At 36.6% G+C, this 21,576-nt stretch overlaps 1 protein-coding gene across 5 annotated transcripts in view; it reads left to right on the top strand.

The window, feature by feature from the left end:
- Positions 1–21,576, top strand: part of ASPH (aspartate beta-hydroxylase) — a 222,254-nt gene that overhangs the window by 34,506 nt on the left and 166,172 nt on the right. For 3 of the 5 annotated variants that reach the window (XM_015538820.2, XM_042973489.1, XM_007085002.3), the window contains exons 2-3: positions 5,561–5,710; positions 9,117–9,185. In XM_015538820.2, the coding sequence (XP_015394306.1) occupies positions 5,561–5,710; positions 9,117–9,185 (219 nt within the window). Of the gene's footprint in view, positions 1–5,560; positions 5,711–7,454; positions 7,500–9,116; positions 9,186–14,110; positions 15,062–21,576 lie in introns of those variants that run through there. The other 2 variants (XM_042973490.1, XM_042973488.1) reach the window with 2 other exon arrangements.

Genomic DNA, 21,576 nt, shown 5'->3' with positions numbered 1-21,576 from the left:
AGAAAAATGTACAAGCAGTCTTCTTTGGTCTTATAATTACAGTAAATTCAAAGAATTGTGTGTAGTTAGATTTAGATCTCATATGACATTACAGGAAATCTAAGACATGTGTAAGTCTTGTATTAGTGAGCACACTTAGTTGGTGCAAGCAGAGCTTGACTCAGGCTTTACCATGTGTGGAAACTGACCTAATTTTTGCGAAGCGGGTGATAAATGCAAAGTAAAGATGCTAGTGTTTTATTTTGTTTTTAAACTGAATCATTAGCTTCAAGTGTTCTTAAATAATGTGTTGAATTTACATTTTTGTATATTTGTTTTTGCTTTAGTTTGTGAGTTAAGAATGTCTTTCCATTTAGTTGAAAGCAAGCTACATTAGCTCGTTATGTTTTTGTTTTTCAAATTGACTTGGACTTTTCATTTATATATGTTCATTTGTTACATTAGGTAACCCTAGCAGAGGTAAGAGCCACCGCAGTCCTGCTGTGGCACATACATTCACAAACAGAACCCCATCTCAAGACCCCAGATTTCTGTAACCTTGCCGTCCCAGTTCATTATGTCAAAAATTTATTTATGGAAAAAAAAAAAAAAGACGTATTAAGACACCAAGACAGCTCCCAACTCTCAGCTGCCTAAGTGGCCACTGGAAGGAGTCTATTATTAGTATGGAGAATATGAATATCTTTACTTTGAACACTGTTTTAAATAAATGGTTAGAATGGGTCACCTGACTATTCTGATGAAGTACCTCATCCAGCCATGAAGAAGAATATGAAATATGTATCTTTAGTTCTTTTAGAAGACATTTCTCCCTGTTTCTCTGGTGATTACATAATCTACATAGTTAGGTAAAATCAGCTGGTACTTCTGACCCACATTTACCAGTTCTTGGCTTCCAAAAGGTGATGCTTTGTAACATAAAAAAAATAATCAGTTTGATGAGTGGCTTGACAGCTTTTATGGTTTTTTTTTTTAAACTTTAAATGTGTGGGGCTTATGTATAAATTTATGAAATCATCAGCATAACGCTAAGCAAAACTTGGACATGGTTGATTTGTAATCCAGTTTGTCGTAATCCAGTTAAGTGACTGACTGACCCCTGTTCAGGTGCTGGGGCATGTCTTATTTTCTTTTTCCTCAAATGAACAATTAAATTTACCTATGATCCCTAGCCCACGTTTTGTAGACACACATTTCATTGCTCGCTGTGGTAATTTTCTGTGTTTGGTAGTAAGAACAGTGTTCTGATTTGGAGGTCATTACTTTTGGTGGGTCAGTGTGGAAGAAAATGAATCCCACAGTTCTTGCCATATTCTTAACCTCCATTAACAAAATCTTGACTAATCCCTGGGACTACAGGTGGAATCACGAGTCAGAAAATGAAATGAACACTCTCAGATTTATTCTGATCTTAGAAAATAGGGTTGATTACTAGAAATAGCTTTGGGACAAAGTGCTGATTTCAGGTCTCTTTAAGGTGTTTCTCTTGAAGTGTTTATCTTACTGTGTTTATTTCAGTTCATTGGACAGAAACTAATCTGCCCTTTGGGACTAGGTACGCCATATTTTCAAAGTGACATATCAAGGGAGTATTATTTGGTGTCAGTTGAAACATTCTCCTAACGAAGATGTCCTGGGAAAGACTCCTTTTTATAATTTGCTGTTTGTTCCTTTATGGAATTAGTAAATATTAACCGTAATAAGATTAATAATACTAGAGTAACAATTTATTTGACATTATGAAGGATGGATAAAATATTGCTAATAATTTCATATTCTAGCTAAGTAACATTTACCCTTTTTTTGACATTTATCTCTTTTAAAGTGATTAATCTGTTTGATAAACAGTATCTTAAATGAAAAATCTAAGATTTATTGTACATTTTTTGCATTCTTTTTTTTTTCAACATTTATTTATTTTTAAGAGAGAGAGAGACAGAGTGTGAGCAGAGAGGCAGAGAGAGAGAGAAGCAGGCTTCAGGCTCTGAACTGTCAGCATGGAGCCCGACTGGGCTCCAACCCACAAACTGTGAGATCATGACCTGAGCCAAAGTCGGACGCTTAACTGACTGAGCCGCCCAGGCACCCCCATTTTTTGCATTCTTAAACAGTTCGAAATATTATTTTAATGACAGACTCAATTTGATGGTCATTATTCCCTTGTTCATAAGACTGTTTTAAGGACAGTTCAAGGGGAATAGCCCCCTGCCATGTATTCTTTTCAAATTCTTTATCTTGCTGCTGGTTTTCATACCTCCTACAGGCCTGCCTTCCATCAGCACTGTTGGTTTCTAATTTCTTTGAGCACTTTGTTGCTTTGACTCAGGTGAGGTTGTCTGTAAAGTATATTCTGTAGTTTTTTGCAGTAAGTTAGGAAACGTGATCAAAGTTGTTAGCCTCATTTCTAAAACAAATGTAAACGGTCTGTAGATAAAGTATGCTCTTTACTGTGTTTGGCTGCCCCTCCCCCCCATCCCTGAGCTCTGCTGTGGTGCACGCATTTATATGATTTTTTTAAAAACACTTTTCGCACTTTTACTTATATTTAGTGTTGCAGGTCAGTAACTTAGATGAGTATTTACTGAATTAACTTGGTTAAGTGATACTTTAGTTTTGAGAATCTTAGAAATTTTCCTTCATTTCTGCTTTAAGAAAGAGAAATGGACATAGAATTGATCTTTGAATTCAAGTAATTATTTTGTTTCATTAACGATTTCATTACAAACTCATTTTAAATTATAAATCCGTATTTGGCAGTAAATGGGTATTTCAGAAGGCATTTTTCTTATTATAATTAGTATTCTATATAAATGAGAGTATATGTGCATATATTTGTATGAATATAGAAATAAAAGTTTTTTTATACAGCATTAAAAAAAATTCTTTTTAATGTTTATTTACTTTTGAGAGAGAGAGAGACAGAGTATGAGTGGGTATAGGGCAGAGAAAGGGAGACACAGAATCTGAAGCAGGTTCCAGGTTCTGAGCTGCCAGCACAGAGCCCAACATGGGGCTCCAACCCATGAACCATGAAATGATGACTTGAGCCAAAGCTGGACGCCCAACCAACTGAGCCATCCAGGTGCCCCTATACAGCATTAAAAATGTCTTCATGGGGCTCTTGGGTGGCTCAGTTGGTTAAGCATCTGACTTCTGCTCAGGTCATGATCTCATGGTTTGTGAGTTCAAACCCCATGTTGGGCTCTGTGCTGATGACAGCTTAGAGCCTGGAACCTGCTTCGGATTCTGTGTCTCCCTCTCTCTGCCCCTTCCCCGTTCATGGTCTGTCTGTCTGTCTCTCTCTCTCTCTTTCTTTCTCAAAAATAAACATTAATTTTTTTTTTGAAAAGTCTTCATATGTATAGGAGTTTAATAAACACACAACACTGCTGGTGTATCTATGCTACTCCTCTGTCCTCACTTTTTTCTCTTATTTTTTAAAACTTTAGTGATGCTCTATATTGTTCAGTAATATCAGAAATCATCATTTTCACCCACCAACATTTCTGAAGTTTTCACCCAGTCTCCCCCTCCCATGGCTGTGTTCAGGTAATGAAACAGGAAAGCCTGTTTTAAGTGCATTTAATATGTAACATTATAATCTATGCCCGGAGAGAATTTGAAAAAGTATACATTATGTTTTTAGATAGCCAGCCTTTAGGAGACTTTTAATAATCATATAAGAAATAGTAGATGGCCATATGTTATTTGGTAAGTATTCTTTTGTGAATTCACCATATGATTATAAATCTGGTCCTAATGTTAACATAAGAAAAGAAAATGGACTTTTTTTTTAAGAATTACATTTGTCTTATTTAGTCATAATTTTACATAATTAAATATGGATATCTAGAAAAAATATATGTATTTGAGTGTGTATACACATATACACTCTCACTTTCTCAGACTGATTTAGTTTTTGTGGCCCCTTTTGAAAAGTTGATCTAGTGGTTTATTTAAAAAAAATTATCCTTTTAATAAGATTTTCATTTCATTTTTTTTCTTCTAGAAGATTTGGCAGTATATTCTTGATTTGAGCCATTGGAAAACTACTACCAGCATTCTTTAATGAGAGTTGGATTTAGGAATCAGAAAGCAGGTTCTAGATTAGAGCTAGTGCGTTTTTTTGTTTGTTTGTTTGTTTTTTTGTTTTTTTTGAAATCCTGTAATTTGGTTCACCCGTATGGATCAAGGAACTCAGGACCATGGAAGTCAGATTTAATTCCTAGCTCTACCCAACTTGTCCTGGTGAATCATTTGAACTTTTTTCTATAAAACAGCGTTGATTATTCCTGTCCTTACCCGCAGTGGTTCTGAACCAGGCATCACCCTTGTAGGGTCATTGGCGGTGCTTTTGTTTGTCATAATCACCGGGAGCTCCTTACCTTTGGGACCCAAGGAAACCAGGGATGCCAGCTGCCCAGCAGTGTGAGGCACAATTGCACAGGATAAAGAATTGTTCTTTACAGACATCCAGAAATGCCCTCTCGAGATACACTGACAAGACCTCTGTGAGAGTCACATGCAGTTGTGCGCGTGGAAGCCCTTTAAAATGTATGAGCCGCGTTCCACAAAGAGAAGACAGTGTCCTGCTCTACTACCTGGTTGAACTTTTCCTTTTCTCAAGGGCATATGGGAATATGACCTATCCTTTTAATAGTATTTACTATGTTCCTTTGTAAGAGAAATTTGAACACCGTGGTCCTTTCTTTCAAGGACAGTGTTGTCCATTTTCTCACGGTGTCACTTGACTGTCATGTTTTGTTTGTTTGTTTACTTTGGGCCGTAAGAATATTTCCAAAAGAGAAGGTGTATTTAACACACGAGATGTGATACATGACACTCAGCGGACAGAGTTTACAAAGCTGTTTCCTGCATTGAGACCGATTGGATTGTGCATGATGAGCCTTTTCCTGCTTCCTTAGACCCCAGTGGATCTTGTCACAGAGGGGGACTAATTGTGCTATTTTGCTTCCCTTCTTCCTTGACCTCTCTTTGCTCTAAATAGTCTTGTTCCTTCTTCTGTCCTTCTCTGGATAAGAATATGGAGCCATTGTGGGGGGAGATATTTTCTGTGACCATTAAGAGGCGTTTTAAGATTCTACGGACACTAAGTGGGTCAGAGAAAAGGATTTGGCTACATTTCTATAGGATTTCATTAAATCGTTGATAGGCACTGAACTTTAGGGGAGGTTATATTTAGGTGGTTTGGGTAAAGAACTTGGAAGGTATACATATTATATGTATTGCATATAATATAATACACATGTTATATCACATTTTATTTTTAAAAAATTGTTAGCCAACGAGTAGTTTATTTCTTTCATTACTTCTAAGTCAAAGTTTTACATATGTAGTGTTGGGTCTAAACAGAATCTTTTCTGTTTCAAAATCTTCATTTTACATAACATGTTCTGAGAATTTGAGTGAAAACTGTTTTTGAAATGATTTACCAATGTAAACACTTTCAAATTACTGGAGAAATAATTCAGGAAAAGAGGTGTTTAATAAAGTGTCATGTTGTATAATGACATTGTTCATCTGTTTTATTTTTAAACAGATACAAAGCATGGAGGACATAAAAATGGGAGGAAAGGAGGACTTTCTGGAAGTTCATTTTTCACATGGTTTATGGTCATTGCATTGCTGGGAGTCTGGACATCAGTAGCTGTCGTCTGGTTTGATCTTGTTGATTATGAGGAAGTTTTAGGTAAGAATTTTGGTATCATTTCTTTTGTGAATTTGTAAAAGCATAAAAGACATTCTTTAGTAATCTTAAAGATTTGTCATTATTTGGGGGCATACTCTTAATTTCTGTAGGCTTTCACTTGTTCTCAACAGGGTAGAAATACAAGGGGATGTTAGCAGGGTTACCTGGGAGTAATGACTTTTCAGCTTCTTTGAACATGAGCTGCAGTTTAAAAAAAAAGGCTTTATACTGTATGTATATCACACAGAAAAGTTTTATCAAATAGCACTTAACTCTTAGGAAATGGAGTACTCTCATTTTTATTCATCGTGTTAGGAGTTTTAAGTATTCATGAGCCACTGAATTTATTTCAAGACCCAATTTGCAAGACCCTTCCTTAGAAAGCATTTTGAAGTATACCCCTTCTTCTTTTTGGAATGAATGTGTGTGTGTGTGTGTGTGTGTGTGTGTGTGCGCGCGCGCGCGCGCATGCGTGCGTGCGTGTGTATGTATTGGTGCTGGGATGGGTTGTATGTGTGTGTAGGTGTTGGGATAGGAGTGTGTATATGTATGTAGGTATTGGGATAAAGGTATGTATGTGTAGGTATTGGGATAGGGGATAGAGGTATGTGTGTAGGTGTTGGGATGGGGGTGTGTCTGTGTAAGTGTTGGGATAAGGGTGCGTGTGTGTGTGTAGGTGGTGAGGTGGGGTGTGTCTGTATGTGTAGGTGTTGCCATAAAGGTGTGTCTGTGCTGTATAGGTGCCGGGATAGGGATGCGTGTGTGTGTGTAGGTGCTGAGATTGGTGTGTGTGCATGTGCGTGTAGGTGTTGGGATAGGGGTGTGCATGTGTGTGTAGGTGTGCGTGTGTTAGGTACTGTCTGTCTGCTGTTGCAGTTGTCATATTATTTCAGATAGTTGTCTTCCTTTCTCCTGATTTTTCCTTTTCTCTCCCAATAATCACTGCAGTTGTTCATGACTTTTTACATTAACGATTCATTACCATTTGTAGAGTCATATTCCTTGTTTTTTTTTCTGCCTCATGAAGTCTTTTTTTAAATTGAGATAAAATTTATATAACATAAAATTCAATATTGTTGATATGTGAAAATGTACAGTTTACTGGCAATGTACAGGTTACTAGTATACTTTCTGCATCTGTGATTTGCTTATTCTTGATATTTCATATACAATCCTACATTTTGCATTCAGCATACTGTTTTCAAGGTTCACTACTTACTCCATTTTATGGCTGAATAGTATTCCATTGTATGGAAACACACCACATTTTGCTTATCCAGTCATCTGTGATGGACCTTTGGGTTGTTTCCACTTTTTGGTTATTGTAAGTGGTCTTCCTCTTTAATAATCCAGTGAAAAATGTGGACCGTGTCACTGAAAACAAAACCCGTGCTGTTCTATATGTAGCAGGTTGCATAGAAAATCCCCTCTCTTCCATAAAGCCTTCTGCTTTAGATGTTAGATTATAGCCATCTTTCTGGGGGAGAAAAGGCAAAACATGCTTATGTGTAATCTCCCTTTGGTTGAAGCTCTTCATTGTGATTAAAGCAGAGTGTCTCTGGATAGACTATGAGAGTAATAGAGGAAGAATTTTAGTTTGGAGACAAACTGCTGAGTACATCTGTGCTTTTGTTGACGTACTATGGTATATTGCTAGGGAACATCTATTAAACAAAAGAAGAGATTTAAAATTATTGTACATTTAAGAGCAAGTAACAATTTTCATGTTTTTACATGCATGCAGCCAAAGCAAAGGACTTCCGTTATAACTTATCAGAGGTACTTCAAGGTAGGCCTTTGGAGATGCATTTTAAGTCTACTTGTGATATCTCTAAAACGTCATCCTTATTTTATTAACTTAGTTGTCACATGCATCAGAGAATATAAGTGGTAGGACCAATTTCCCCCTTTAAGTTTGTCAGAAAGTATGGTATTTTCTGTCTTTTTTTTTTGTTAATGTTTATTTATTTTTGATAGAACACAAGGGGGGAGGAGAAGAGAGAGAGGGAAACAGAATCCGAAGCAGGCTCCGTCTCTGAGCTGTCAGCACAGATCGCTCGAACCCACAGTCCATGAGATCATGACCCGAGCTGAAGTCGGACGCCCAACCGACTGAGCCACCACCCAGGCGCCCTGATATTTTGTCTTTTTAATGTTACTTGAGCTCTGTGCTGTAGATTGCCTCAACGTGCAGACCAGTGCTTTCTATTTTCTTAGTAATGGAAACGATACTGCCTTATCTGTCCATCACTATTATTACTATTATTATTATTATTATCACCATCATTTCTAATATGTTTTCTAAACCAGACTTTTACATAGCAAGTTAACTAGTTCCCTAAGTAGAACGAGGGCTCTGGGAGGGTAAAGATTGATCACATCTACTTTCCTCCAAAAGTTCTGCCTGCTCTTACACAATGTTTTAATTTACTTTTTATTAAAGAGATAACAGTACTACAAACTGATGTTTTAGTACTAATGCTGTATTTGTGATTGCTGTTTAAAATATTTCCGTACGTTATGTCTCTTCACAGCCATTATCCTATAATGGGTTATAAATCATGTTGATTTTAGGACGTTTTTTAGGGTTGGATGTATCCGGCTCATATTTGAAGTGCTAAGCATAGCAGTGCTCCTAGATAATAAAGCCTTAAAATATATATTTATTCTGCTTGAAGAGGAAAGGCTCTGGTTCTGTTGTCTTCTCAAGTTGTGGTTTAATCCTTTTTTTTTTTCTTTAATAGATAGCTGTGCTAATTAAGTTTTAGGTGAGATAATTAAGTTTTCCTTTGAATTTCAGAAAGCCAGTTTTACATACTTTATTTCAGAAGTCTTTAAGGTTGAGTCATGATATTTCTGTTGTAAATCATTATTTTATAAAATATAAAATTAATTGCCCTCTTATTTTCAGTATTTATACTTGATATTAATAAATATTAATTATATTTAGTCTTTATTTGACGTTTGGCGGGTGTTCCTTTTGTTTTGAATATTGATGGTGGTAGGAACTTTCCTACTTTAGATGCATTAAATTTCATGTTAGAAACACCTCAAGAATGTTTCTTATATATGTTGAAAATTTTACCTAAAATATTTTTTAGTAGCGTAATAAAATTCTTCTGAAAGGATTAAATCAGACACCATTAAAACTTTAAAGAAAATATTTTATCTCAGTTATATTTCTTAGATTGTTAGCCAAACAGTTCCTGAATCTGTAAGAGAATTGCCTGTCACTTACTTGTAGGTAAGGTGTTCAGTTAGGATCTTCAGGATTTTCAGGATTCAGAGAGCAAAGAATTGCATTGATCGGTAACATTTATGGCTAATGTTCAGGCCTGCAGTAAGTGGTAATACCTTATCAAACTTTTCTCCTTTCTTCCCATCCATCTTTTCCTCCCCTTTGCAGGAAAACTGGGAGTCTATGATGCTGATGGTGATGGAGATTTTGATGTGGATGATGCCAAAGTTTTATTAGGCAAGTAGATTCTTTACTTTTTGCTGGAAACAAAACAATATGTTTGCCTTAATAATATCTATGTCAGTCGTACACATTTTATGGAAGATATTTTCCCAATTTAATTGTATATTTCATTCTTACTGATGTGTTGATGGCTTAATTGTTTTTCCATGGACTTACGTTTCAATTTACTTTTATAAGTGGATAAGTGTATAGCTCTTGCACGTAATGTTTTTATAAGCATAATAATTTCATATCTATTTTCAGATTTAAAGCACTTCATATTCTGAACTTAATATTTGAGCATATAGATAACATCCTAGCCTGTTTTCAGATATGGTAATTATAGCCATTCATTATCACCAGTTGACATAATTCACTTCCATTTGAAAATGTAAGTTTCTAAAGGCTTACATAAATTCATTTTGAAATAAAATAGTGGTACTAAACATTTTAAAGTGTCCTATGCATATTTTAAAGGTAACATTAAAATATGAACCAGTAGTTTTTGGCTGGGTTTCTTTATTTTAGAAATCTTGAAACTTTCTCTTTCTGTCTCTAGAATTACCTTTTATCATTGAGATATTTCTTGTAATATATAAATATGTGATATTCCCTCATTTGTTTTATTTTTTTTAAATTTTTTTAAATGTTTATTTATTTTTGAGACAGAGAGAGACAGAGCATGAACGGGGGAGGGGCAGAGAGAGAGGGAGACACAGAATCAGAAGCAGGCTCCAGGCTCTGGGCCATCAGCCCAGAGCCCGACGCGGGGCTTGAACTCACAGACCGCGAGATCGTGACCTGAGCTGAAGTCGGACGCTTAACTGACTGAGCCACCCAGGCGCCCCCCCCTCATTTGTTTTAAAATGCTGCCTTCCTAGAAAGGATGGTGCTGATTTTAATATTTTATATAATCTGGCCTGGTGAGATGTGTGTTTTTGCTTGTGAAACAGCATTGCCTCCTTTGCTTTACTATGTAGTGTTACATGTATTAAAATTTTATATACTAAATTTTTTAGAAAAATTTCAAATGAGACATGGTATTGTACACTATGTTTGCCAGAGTATTAGTGCAAAGAAATTCATCTTAGACACACAGTTTTGTGTCTATTTTGTGGATATGAAAAAAAATGAGAGGATATCACATTTATAACCAATGGTCAATCTTAACTTCCTTATAAAACAGTAACTTCTGAATATGAAAAAAAAAAGGTATAGTTGTGATTAAGTGTAATTTAGCTTCCTAATTTTGACCTTAGTTTATGTTTGCTTATTACTGCTCAGTGAGAATTAGGTTTGCTGCTTGCCAGTGGAAGCTTACTATCCATGAAGTTTTTTCTCTGTCTTAACCTTAATGGAATTTTCTATTATTTTGTTATTACATATCTAAATTTTTCTATGAATATGGTAAATCCTCAGAAGACTATAATCCAGGACATGTAAAAGAAGTAAAATATATAGAATTTAACATATTGGAATGATGCTAATTTGCTTGCCTATAAATGGTTTATTATTCCATTATATTACTTTAAACGATGGGTTCTGAGTAGTGAAGCTTTTTCATTTTAAAGATAACTTCATGTGGGCCATGTTTCCTCATTTTTAGAGATAATATTACTTCCATCTGCTACATTTCGTTGGGTTTTTTGGGGGGAGGGCTGGAAATCAGCTATGTGGTTTGTCAGGGAATATCAACTATTAAATATTAAAATATATTATTTCGCCTATAGAACACACTGATTTCCATAGCAAATACATTAATAACTTGATTTTTAGTATTTTAGTTTGCAAGAGTTTATTTCCTGTAATGTTTTTAAGCAACCATTAAGAGGTTAATTCATTGTAACTTAGAACATTGCCATTTACAATAGACATATATGTGGTATGGGCAAATTATAACTTGTTCCTTTTATAAAAATTGTATATTTGGAGGTAGAACCAAATTTGGTGAATCTCAGCATTCATTTTGGTCATTTGACTATTAAATGCACAAAGGCTAAGATAAACTATCTTACCATATAAATGTCCTAATTCACAGTTAGCCTGTGGCTTCACAGTTAGCTGAAACAAACCAGAAGTGAGCAGTCTGGCTCACTTATGTCCTCGGACCCTATTTCTGTAGTGATTGAATTCTCTGCATGAAATACAAGCTTGAGTGGAATTGAATTTTCTAGCTAAAGTTCTTTTTTAGTTGGTGAGGTTATCGTAGCTTAGTTGTACCTCTGTTACTGGCAGGTCGTTTGAAAACGAGAGCCTGGTGAATTCTTTGGTTACGGAGTCATTAATGGGCTCTGTATGTTCAGGGAAAGGTATTGGGGTGGGGGGAGCAAATTCAGTGAGTGTGTATCCCAAAATAAACCAGACTTGTTGGGTACATTCTCACTGGAGAGACTGCTCAAGGTATGGGCTTTGGATTAAGGCACAGGGAAACCAGAGGGACAGACGTAGGTAGGAAGCTGGAGATAAGGGAGAGCTTGGCTTGTAGATATATTAACAGTTGAGATATGCTGAACTTTCGTAGGGTTGGCCTTTCTTTCATAAGTATTTCTTTCTGCACTCTTAAATCTGCGTGTATCTAAATGTTATCAATTTGAGGAAATGTACCCATTCATATTTACATTTCACATTTTAAGATTTGGTTTTTCTTGTGGAATATAAAGAGAGAATGAAATATGTGTGGGTAAATCAAGATATTCTGAACAGCCATCATTAATTTCACTTCATTGTTTCTGGCCATGGCCCTTATGATATACTTCGAAAATATTCAGCCTGTTTACATACTGCCTACTTCTGTGGCCAAATTACTTAAAATAACGTATCTTTGATAATGGTTTGGATTATTGAAAACTACATTGTTGGACATTGTGTTCTTTGAAAACTTGTTTCCTGAATAAAATTAACAGGAAAGTGATCCAAGGACTAAATGCCTAGAGTAGCATCATCGTAGAGTAACACAATCTAAGGATTACGCGATTGTCCTTTTGTCCGTGACTAGCACCTACCTGGCACCACATCAGGCATGGCTGGAGAACAAAAAGGAACACCGTCAACAATTCTAGAGCCTGGATAAGCTTTTGTAGACCGGATGCATCCATGAGTGAACTGGATCTTGTCTACTCCAAGGCATTCGCCTCCGCCCTTGGGTTCAGGCCTGCTCTCAGAGGCTGAGGAATTATATCCCCAGAATATTTCCCTTTTTCTCCTTGAAGTAGTATTTTTGTCTTAAGAACTGCAGGAAGGTTGCATACTTGAGTCATAGTTTTGTCCAGATACTTCTGCATATTTGTTGAACACTTCAGCCTGTCATACTGAAGGGTAGTAAAGTTTTATAATTTATATTTGATACTTGGAAGTACTAGTATTTGAAAATGGAGAAAAAGAAACATGATTCTTGTGAATATACAGCTATAGTGTTTTAAGGCAGGAAGAAGAAACAATGTTACTCCCACAGAGATTTGAATGGGAAATACAGACCTCCTCGGTTCATAGCCCTTGTCAACTGTTAAGTTCAGTGGAAAACATTCTAGTTGTACCAACCAGTAGTTTAAATACCAGAATACTGCAATTTGTTTTCTCCTACCCCCCATACACAAAGAATGATATGATGTAGCTCTTCTGTGGACCAGAGTGGGGGAAATACACTGTATACTTTAATATTTATACTAGGTGTCTTATTGTTGTGGCTTAGCTGCCAATATTGATTGCTGGCGGTTATGCCACATGGAGAAAGTTTGAGTTGTCCAAGCCTGACCTACTCAATGAGGTGGTTAGAATCTGAAAAGCTCCAAAGTCATGGATGTTCACATTTTTTACAGCCAAAGCCCTTTACCCTGTGTTTTTTTTTTCTTCTTCACAAGTATGGGTTTTGTTATATATGGCTTGGCAGTATTGGTGGATTTTTATATTTACTGGGTCCAGAGATGTTTCTTACCCAAAGCCAGTTCTTCACAGGAAAAACCTATGATATAAATATATACTTTGCTTTCTTTCCATTTCGATGGCCTGTTTTGGGACTAATACTTAAACGGAACAAAACAACAACAACAACAAAAACAGGAGCCAGGGTCTAAACAACAACAACAACAACAACAAAAACAAGAGCCAGGGTCTTTGCAGTAGAAGCTTATTTCTTAGGCGTATGGAAAGAGAACCTTGGACTATTCCTATTAGCAAATGACTGACTGGGACCTGGATCAAATTTAATATTGGTAAGCAGAGTGAATTATTATTAATAACTGACTCTTACCCTTGGTCAGAATTACAGGACCATGAGTCAGTAGCCAGAACACTGTAAATTACAGCTAACATCTTACTGTGTTAAACTTCAAGTTGATTATCTGGTATAATTTGAATACATTTACATGTCTATCCGTGGATGCTATCGACAGTAATCTTGGGAGTCATGTAATTCCAGAGTTTCTAAAGTTAACTCTGGGTCCAAGGGGAAAAGTGTGAGGAAATGAACCTTTTTATTTTCTTCCAATGAATATGTACCGATATATGTAAGTGCTTGTATAATCAACTCTCGATAATATCTGGTTGGTAACTCAGCAAATGTGGAGGTTGGTCAGAAGTATCTATCTTTTTACCCTCATAGTACTTTCATTCGTTCTTCCACTGACATTAATCAATTGATTTTGGCTGATGCAATTTTGTGTTTTGGGGCTCTAGATTCTCTACTGAGACAAAGGCAAACCTGGTTAGGGGCTGGTAGGAATGGCGAGGACTGGTCGAATTGGACCTTTCCTGTGGTACATATGATTGAGAGTTGATTGTAAGGTGTGCATCTTAATCAGCCTCTTTAGTTTCCAAAATACCTTTTCCATAAACTTCTGTGACCATGATGCACATCCTTTTTGAGATCGCTCTTCCTCAACTTCTTTTTTCCACCTAACTGCTCTCCTTATTTTCTCTTTCTCTCTTCCTTTATTCTTATGTAGGCCTGACCAAAGATGGCAGTAATGAAAATATTGATTCTCTTGAGGAAGTCCTTAATATTTTAGCAGAGGAGAGTTCAGATTGGTTTTATGGTTTCCTCTCATTTCTCTATGATATAATGACTCCTTTTGAAATGCTAGAAGAAGAAGAAGAAGAAAGCGAAACCGCAGATGGTGTTGATGGTACGTCACAGAACGAAGGGGTTCAGGGCAAGACTTGTGTCATTTTGGATTTACATAACCAGTAACTTTGATTCAGGGACTGAAGTCATTGGCTTATGAAAACCCGAAGCAGTCTCCTGTTTCTTTCTTTCCTTTGCTCACCCAGGGCTTAACGCGCAGTGGGGCAGCTGTGATCAAACAGTAAAAGGCAACCACGTGATCTCTCTCCCCAGTACAGCTCCTAGCTAGTCCCTTGCTCGGCTCCCCCACCTCTAGACGAGAAAGTGGCACCCCTCGTTCTTGTAGTAGTCTACAAAGCGCGTTGACGATGTTGTTCTTGGTGGTATAATTGGTTTCTGTATCGTTTTGTTGCAACTTATGTATTCACTGAACTAAATTGAGAAGGCTTAATGGCAAATTGTGTTGTGATTAACCCTTGATGCTTGTCTTTCTAACACACTATTAATGGAGATGATTATAATTCACTTGATTATCAAAATGTTTCTGGCATGATTCATACATTAAATGCTTCTCTGTTCTTTAATATGACTGGTGCGTAAAGTGATGGTTCTTTAAAAAGCTGATTTTCTTTATTGTAATTTGTTTAGGTGAACTGATTTGTCAGATAGGATAATACAAATTTCAGTGTAAAATTCTGTATTAACGGTGCTTTTAAAATAATTTGAAAATAAGCCCATGTTTTTGCCTTAGGGTAGTGAAATTACTGTATTCAGATAGCAGTATGTCTGAATATTTCTGTACAAAAGCAAAATTTATTTTTAATTTTATTTCCAAATTACATCCAGAGAAAGAAATTTGTATTTTTTTTAAGTAGGCATATTACCACACAAGAGGGAAAATGTGAATATGTATCTTAAATAATGTTGTACATATTAAAACTATTCATCCTAAATAAGTCTTTTTCCATTTTTTTCCCTGTATTTCCTTATTAAGTGACTATCAACTTCGGCTTAGGTAAGATATGATTTTTAGATTTATAAATTAAATTTACTAAAGTGGTCATTCTTTTCAGGAGAATGATTTTTTTTGCCATTAGAAAACCTTGAAAACATTTTTGAATCAGTTTATTTAAAATGAATTTGCTTCAGTAATAGTAAAAGCAATTGTATTAATTGTATATGAGCTGCATTTCATAAAATGAGACTTTATGTGTATCCTTACTGCTTGAAAGCGATTAGGACCTCTGGTTTCTGTTACCTTTTAGGGAGTGGTGTTTCATGTGTTTAAATCTCTTTGAGCTTAGCTCTCTGTGAAACTTAGCTTTGATTACTCATTGAGCTTAAAATTTGAATATGTTTCTATTTTTGAACCTTTATGTAGCTATAGTAATTTCTCCTTTTCAAATATTCATTCCTTTTTTTTTTTGTATTTAACCAAATTGCTTTTGGTAAGATAGATAAGTCACCCATTTTTTTTCCAGAGGGGAATGTGACAAATTTGGTTTCTCAGCTGGAAATCACAGTTGGAGGCTATTTAGGTATTTATAAGTATGCAGCTCAGCTCAGCAATGGCCAGAACGGAAAAGTATGAAATCAGAACACAGGAAGCACATCAGCTTCCCCTTTACCCACCACTCACATGTGTCAGAAAAAAACTGCAACTTGCTAATCTTAAAAAGCATTATTTTAAGGCTACTTTTGCATGTGGATGTGCATGTTGTACATGGGACAGTGATCTCCTGAAGCTTACGTGGCTATTAAAACTCTAGTCTGTCCTTCCCTAATTATTCAGGGAATATGATTTTGTTAATGGTTCTGACAGTGGAAATTTTCTGATTTTGAAATGTTAATATCCTGGAACACACGAGTGTGATCTTAATAATGTTCTTTTTGAAAGTTTATGCAGTCTTTGTCCATTTTGATTGTGTCTTCCACTTCGGATTTGAGTACTGTGAAATGTCAAAGTTCATTAGGTTTAAATTCGAAATAATCTTATGCCTCATGCTCAATGAAATTCATGTAGCCAGACATCTAAGATGTATTTTTTAGAGCAGTCATGTTTCAGTGTTCATTACTACTAACTCTAGAAGATGTGTGATTAGTTTGAGAAGTAAATTAATTAAATTTGTGTGTTAAAAATGTTTGGAATCATTAATTTCTCATCAGGCTCTTTTTTTTTTTTTTTTTTTGTGCCGTGATAATGATACTAATGCACGTTTTATGTACAGAAATTAATTATGCTTTATCTTTGTAAGTGAAAAATAAGTGAGGTAATAATTTTCTATTTTTCCAGTACCCTGTCTAGTCACCCCTTTTGAAAAGTCTCTGATCAAGGTAAAACCTAGGGAGCTGGCGAACCCCTGACTTCTGTGACTTCCTTCAACTTGTGGCTAAGGCTTGTTTTGGTGAGAAAAAATAAAGTTGTTTGCAAAACAAGTGTAGCGTATTTTGAAGCTGATCAAAATTACTTCACTTAAATTTTTTGTATTGTATTTGTTATAAATTTTAATTTTTCTAAGGATTTATTGTATAATTTTTTAATTCATAGTATAAATATTTTCCTAGCTTTATGTGTTTTAAGCTTAGGGACTTACTTAAAAAGGCAAAATTGTATTCTGTACATTGGAATCTTTATTTGTAGTCATGCAATTTTAAGTTGTATTGTATGTACTCTGTTTTTCTCAGTTCGAACAACCAGAGGAACGTCGCGGAATGTGCTCTGTGTTCAGATGTAGCCTTGTGTCCTTAGAACTGCAGAGTCGGGTTCTCTGGTGTTTGGCTTAAAAACCAAGCAGTGGCACTCTGGGGGTTTCGTTTCTGCATTGTAGCTTCTTTCAGTCCCAGTTTTCTCTGGGACGTGAGTGGTGGGGCGTAAGGCAGTTGGAGAACTATCTTGTGGGTGCTGGTCTTGTTAAATCCCTAAAGCCTAGCTGCCAGCTGCCTGCCTGGGAGAATCAGGTAGATGCCCCAGACATAATGGAATGCTGGGTGGTGGTGCTTTTTCATCTTGTACTCGATTCTTTATTCTAGGAATTCCCCACCTGCCTCATAGAGCTGTATCCAGACATGTAAGCAAAACTTCTCTGCTTGAGTTCTGGTGTGTACGTACTTACTTACAGTTTGAATACAATGTTTCCTTTCTACCCTGATAAAGCTTTGGAGAATTCTCAAAAGCAGCTAAAGGCATTGGCAGTTATTCTTAATTTGAGCGATCACTTGGTAGTTGTGCCTTTTGGTGATTGATATTCATGATCCTTTCTAAATGAGATCCTGGTCTGTGAAATAAATAGTTCTCTGTGATTTGGGCTGTGGAATTTTCTTTGATTACAACGCATATTTGGAGCATTTTCATGAAATTCACTGACTCAGACTTTATTATACAAGTCGACTGATAGAATTGTATGCCAAATTCTGTGCCTCTGATACTTGTTGTTAGTTGCATAACCAAGTAATACATAGGAATAGATATTAACTAGATTGTGAGCTCCTTAAAGTTAGGAACCAGGTCGTAGGCTTCGTTTGAATCCCTCTTCAAAGCTGAACCCAACGTATGACATTAAATATTTACTGGGGTTATTAGTCTTGATGAGTGATAACCTCAAGAGTTACTCATTGCATAACGAAATACTGAGGTGTTTTGTTTTTTTTTTTTTCTTTTTCCGAAGCCAGCTTAAATAAGTGAAAAGATTATTGGACTCTTTTTTTCCCCCAAGAGAAGTGCCATTTTGAATTCCATACAGTAAACCTGTGCTAACTGAGGTCTAAGGTGAGCTTTCCCATGTCTCATAAGTTTGGTTTTGAGTTTGCATCTTCATTCAGACTTTCTGTCTCTGGATATAATCCCTTCCTAAACTTTTAGTCATTCCGTTCTCTTCTGTTCTGATCTTCCCTTCCCCGCTTAACACAGAGCATTGGAAGGTTTGTAGCTTGCTTTTTTCAAAAATGCCTGTGATAATACTGTTATGACATCTATTTGAAAACAGAAAAGAAATTGGAGTAGTGTCCTGGCATTAGCTGAACTAGGTAGGCATCCATTCTAGAGCAACAGTCTGCATAGCTCAGAGAACTTAGGCATTTGGGCCCTTTTTTTTTTTTTTTTTTTTTTTCTCTCTCTCTCTGTGGTCAGCGTTGAAATAAATTGTGATGTTTTGGTATGGGGAGGAGGAAGATGAAAAACTAAAGCTCAGGGTGATTCACAGGTCTCACCAGGGGCTGTGGGAGTGGCTGAAGAGACCCAAGTACAAAGCGATTCCCAGCCTACCAAGTGTATGGCCATGTCTCCAAAAACCTGTAGTAGCTACTTGGGTTTCTGTAATGGAGCCAGTCTTCTAAAATTATGTCTGTTGCATGTGGTGGAACCAACCATTGGCTTAATGATTCAGCATGTTAATTTGATACAGAACATTTCATCTTGAAAATGTGTGTGGGGTAGTGGCTCTGAGGCAGTTGCCAAAATAACATTAATTACTTTTAGGCAACTCATGTTCTAAGGAAAGAACATAAGACCTGCTTTTCAAAACTTTCTGTTCAAAAATTCTCAAATAGTTAACAGAGCTATTTACAGTAATTACCTTGAAAACCGTCAGACTTTTAGGAGCGCCTGGGTAGCTCAGTCAGTTAAGTGTCTGACTTCAGCTCAGGTCATGATCTCGCAGGCTCTGAGTTCATGCCCTGCATCAGGTTCTGCGCTGACAGCTCAGAGCCTGGAGCCTACTTCAGATTCTGTGTCTCCTTCTCTCTCTGCCCCTCCCCCGCTTGTGCTTTGTCTCTCTCTCTCTCTCTCTCTCAAAAATAAATAAACGTTAAAAAAGATTAAAAAGAAAACATCACAGTAACCGTAAAGGCAAAAGGAAGTAAAGAACATGGTGATTATTTATTCTTTGCCATTTTCTTTGACTACAACCACATCCTGATGCTTTTTTGATGACTGCTTTCATTTGGAATGTATTCTATCAACAAAACCAATTTTCATCCAAATGAGTTACCAGAATGAGAATACCAGAATGCTTCCTTTTCAGGCTCCAATTGATAGAATTTTCTTTATACTACTTGGAAACTTTTTTAAAGGAGTTATATTGTCATGAATTTGATTGATTGATAAAATTGTTCCTTTTTTTTTTTTTTTTTTTTTTTTGTCCTTGGTTATTGGCTATGGTAGTAAGGAGAGAAAAGAAGAAAAATAGGGCATGCCTGTTGATGTTTTGATGCTAAAGGGAGTCCACATCAACCACAGTTACAAATAAGAATGTAATTCTGTCTATACTTAGGAATTATTTAAAAACAAAGTCTTATGTACTTGCCTGTGGTTTTCTCTGGAGCCACTTCTGTAATGTTTCCAAAGGTGTCTTGTTTTTTTTTTTCCCCCGCTCTATATGCTCGTCTTGGATCACCACTAACCCCTTCACCACTGAGCTTCGTGTCATTTATGGAAAAAGGTCTATCTAAATTTCCCTGAACTGAGCCTATGTGAGGTGCTCACTGTCATCAACAGTTCCTCTTTTAGTAGGTATCCAGAACCTTCCACATGCTCTTCCATCTTCTGGAGTCACTGTTTTTCTTCCGTAAAGATGAATTTGCTTTCCCTTTACCAAGACGGTCATCTTTGTCTTGCCTTCTGTTGTCTTCATGTCTCTACATGTTATAGCATTTCTTTATTCTCACAATTTTCTTCATCGTTTCTTCTCATTGGTCATTTTTGCAGGTGTTGCGTCTTCTGGTTTCCAGAGTTGACTCTTTCCCTGTAGCAACCCCTGCATCTTCTGGCCTCATTATAATTTCTCCCCTCTTGCTAGGTCCGTTTCTCTTTCCTATAGGCATGCCTTTCCTTTACACTAGAGGACTAGCCATCAGACATTCAAACACACTGAAATCTTACAAATACTTGATCCTTTCTGCTCCCTAGGAACCTTAGGAAAGTCCACATATGATCATTTTTCTTCTGAGAAGAAGGTGGTCGGCAGGGGGGTGGGGTGGGGGTGGGGGGGATAAGCACCTTGGGTTTTTGGTCACCTTTTTTCCTCCTACGTTTTCTCATTATAATGTGATCACCTCTTCTGCTTGTAAAACTGTAATCTGAAGAACCTTATGGAACATTTAATAACTAATATAATTAAGTTATGTCCTCATCCTAAACCTTTGTGTATACCTTCCTTCCTAAAACTGCACATTCGACTTGAAGAACCCTTCATTTTCTTGACTCTTCTCTCATTTCTTCTTTTCGTAAGGGCTCTTCTGTTAGCATCGTATTTTCTTGGTGCTGTGCTTTCTCTCATGCCTAAACCCTTGCTTTCTGAGACTGAATATGATAATTGTGGTTTAAATTCTTAGCTCAGTCATTATCATGTCAAAAATAATTGAAAAATTATCAGTATACTTTAAGTTCAGAGAAGGTAGCTAGAGTTGATGCTTTGGCATTTTGTATAGTGCATTGCACATTGTATATATATCACTTTAAGGATTTGTGCCCAAACTGGAAAAGTTTTAAATAAAGCACCCATTACTTTTTCCTGTTTCACTAATCTAATGCTAATCTAATATTTTATTAATGTCAGACATTAACTCTAGCTTTTTTATCCATATAGCTCTTTTGACTGTATCATTAACAGTGGGGTTGGGCAGTTGGGGAGTCTGCTTCTTAACCCTCTCAGCTTTTTAACAGGAAAATCTGGGCATGCATTTGAGAGAACATGCAGGAGTCAGGAGAGGGACATGAACAGCATTAAACATGCATTTTGATGTTTTATGTTCATTTCTTTTGCACATTGGATGATGCTCATTTAAAAGTTGGTATTACAAGTATAAGTTTGTTATTTCATTCTGAAATAAACTTTAGTGGGGAGTGGTCCAAGATGGCATTCAGTATTACAGGGTCGTGTGCTGTGTTTTTGTTTTTTTTTTTTTTAATTTTTTTTAACGTTTATTTATTTTTGAGACAGAGCGAGACAGAGCATGAACAGGGGAGGGGCAGAGAGAGAGGGAGACACAGAATTGGAAACAGGCTCCAGGCTCTGAGCTGTCAGCACAGAGCCCGATGCGGGGCTCGAACTCACGGACCATGAGATCATGACCTGAGCTGAAGTCGGACGCTTAACCGACCAAGCCACCCAGGCGCCCCATCGTGTGCTGTTTTTAATAGAGTTTAGAGAAGAGTCAACTTTTATCTGTGAAAAATGATTGCCTCCCCTCCTCCTCCCTCCCTCCGTCTCCCTCTCCGTCTCCGTCTCCCTCTCCCTCTCCCTCTCTCTCTCTCTCTCTCTCTCTCTCTCTCTCTCACACACACACACACACACACACACACACACACACACATTAGTTATGGTTCTGTATGTGTGTAAGTAATTGGACAGA

Source organism: Panthera tigris, chromosome F2, assembly GCF_018350195.1.
Source record: "Panthera tigris isolate Pti1 chromosome F2, P.tigris_Pti1_mat1.1, whole genome shotgun sequence".
NCBI lineage: Eukaryota > Metazoa > Chordata > Mammalia > Carnivora > Felidae > Panthera > Panthera tigris.
Note: the sequence above shows the minus strand (reverse complement) of the source record. Positions and strands in the feature narration are given on the sequence as shown.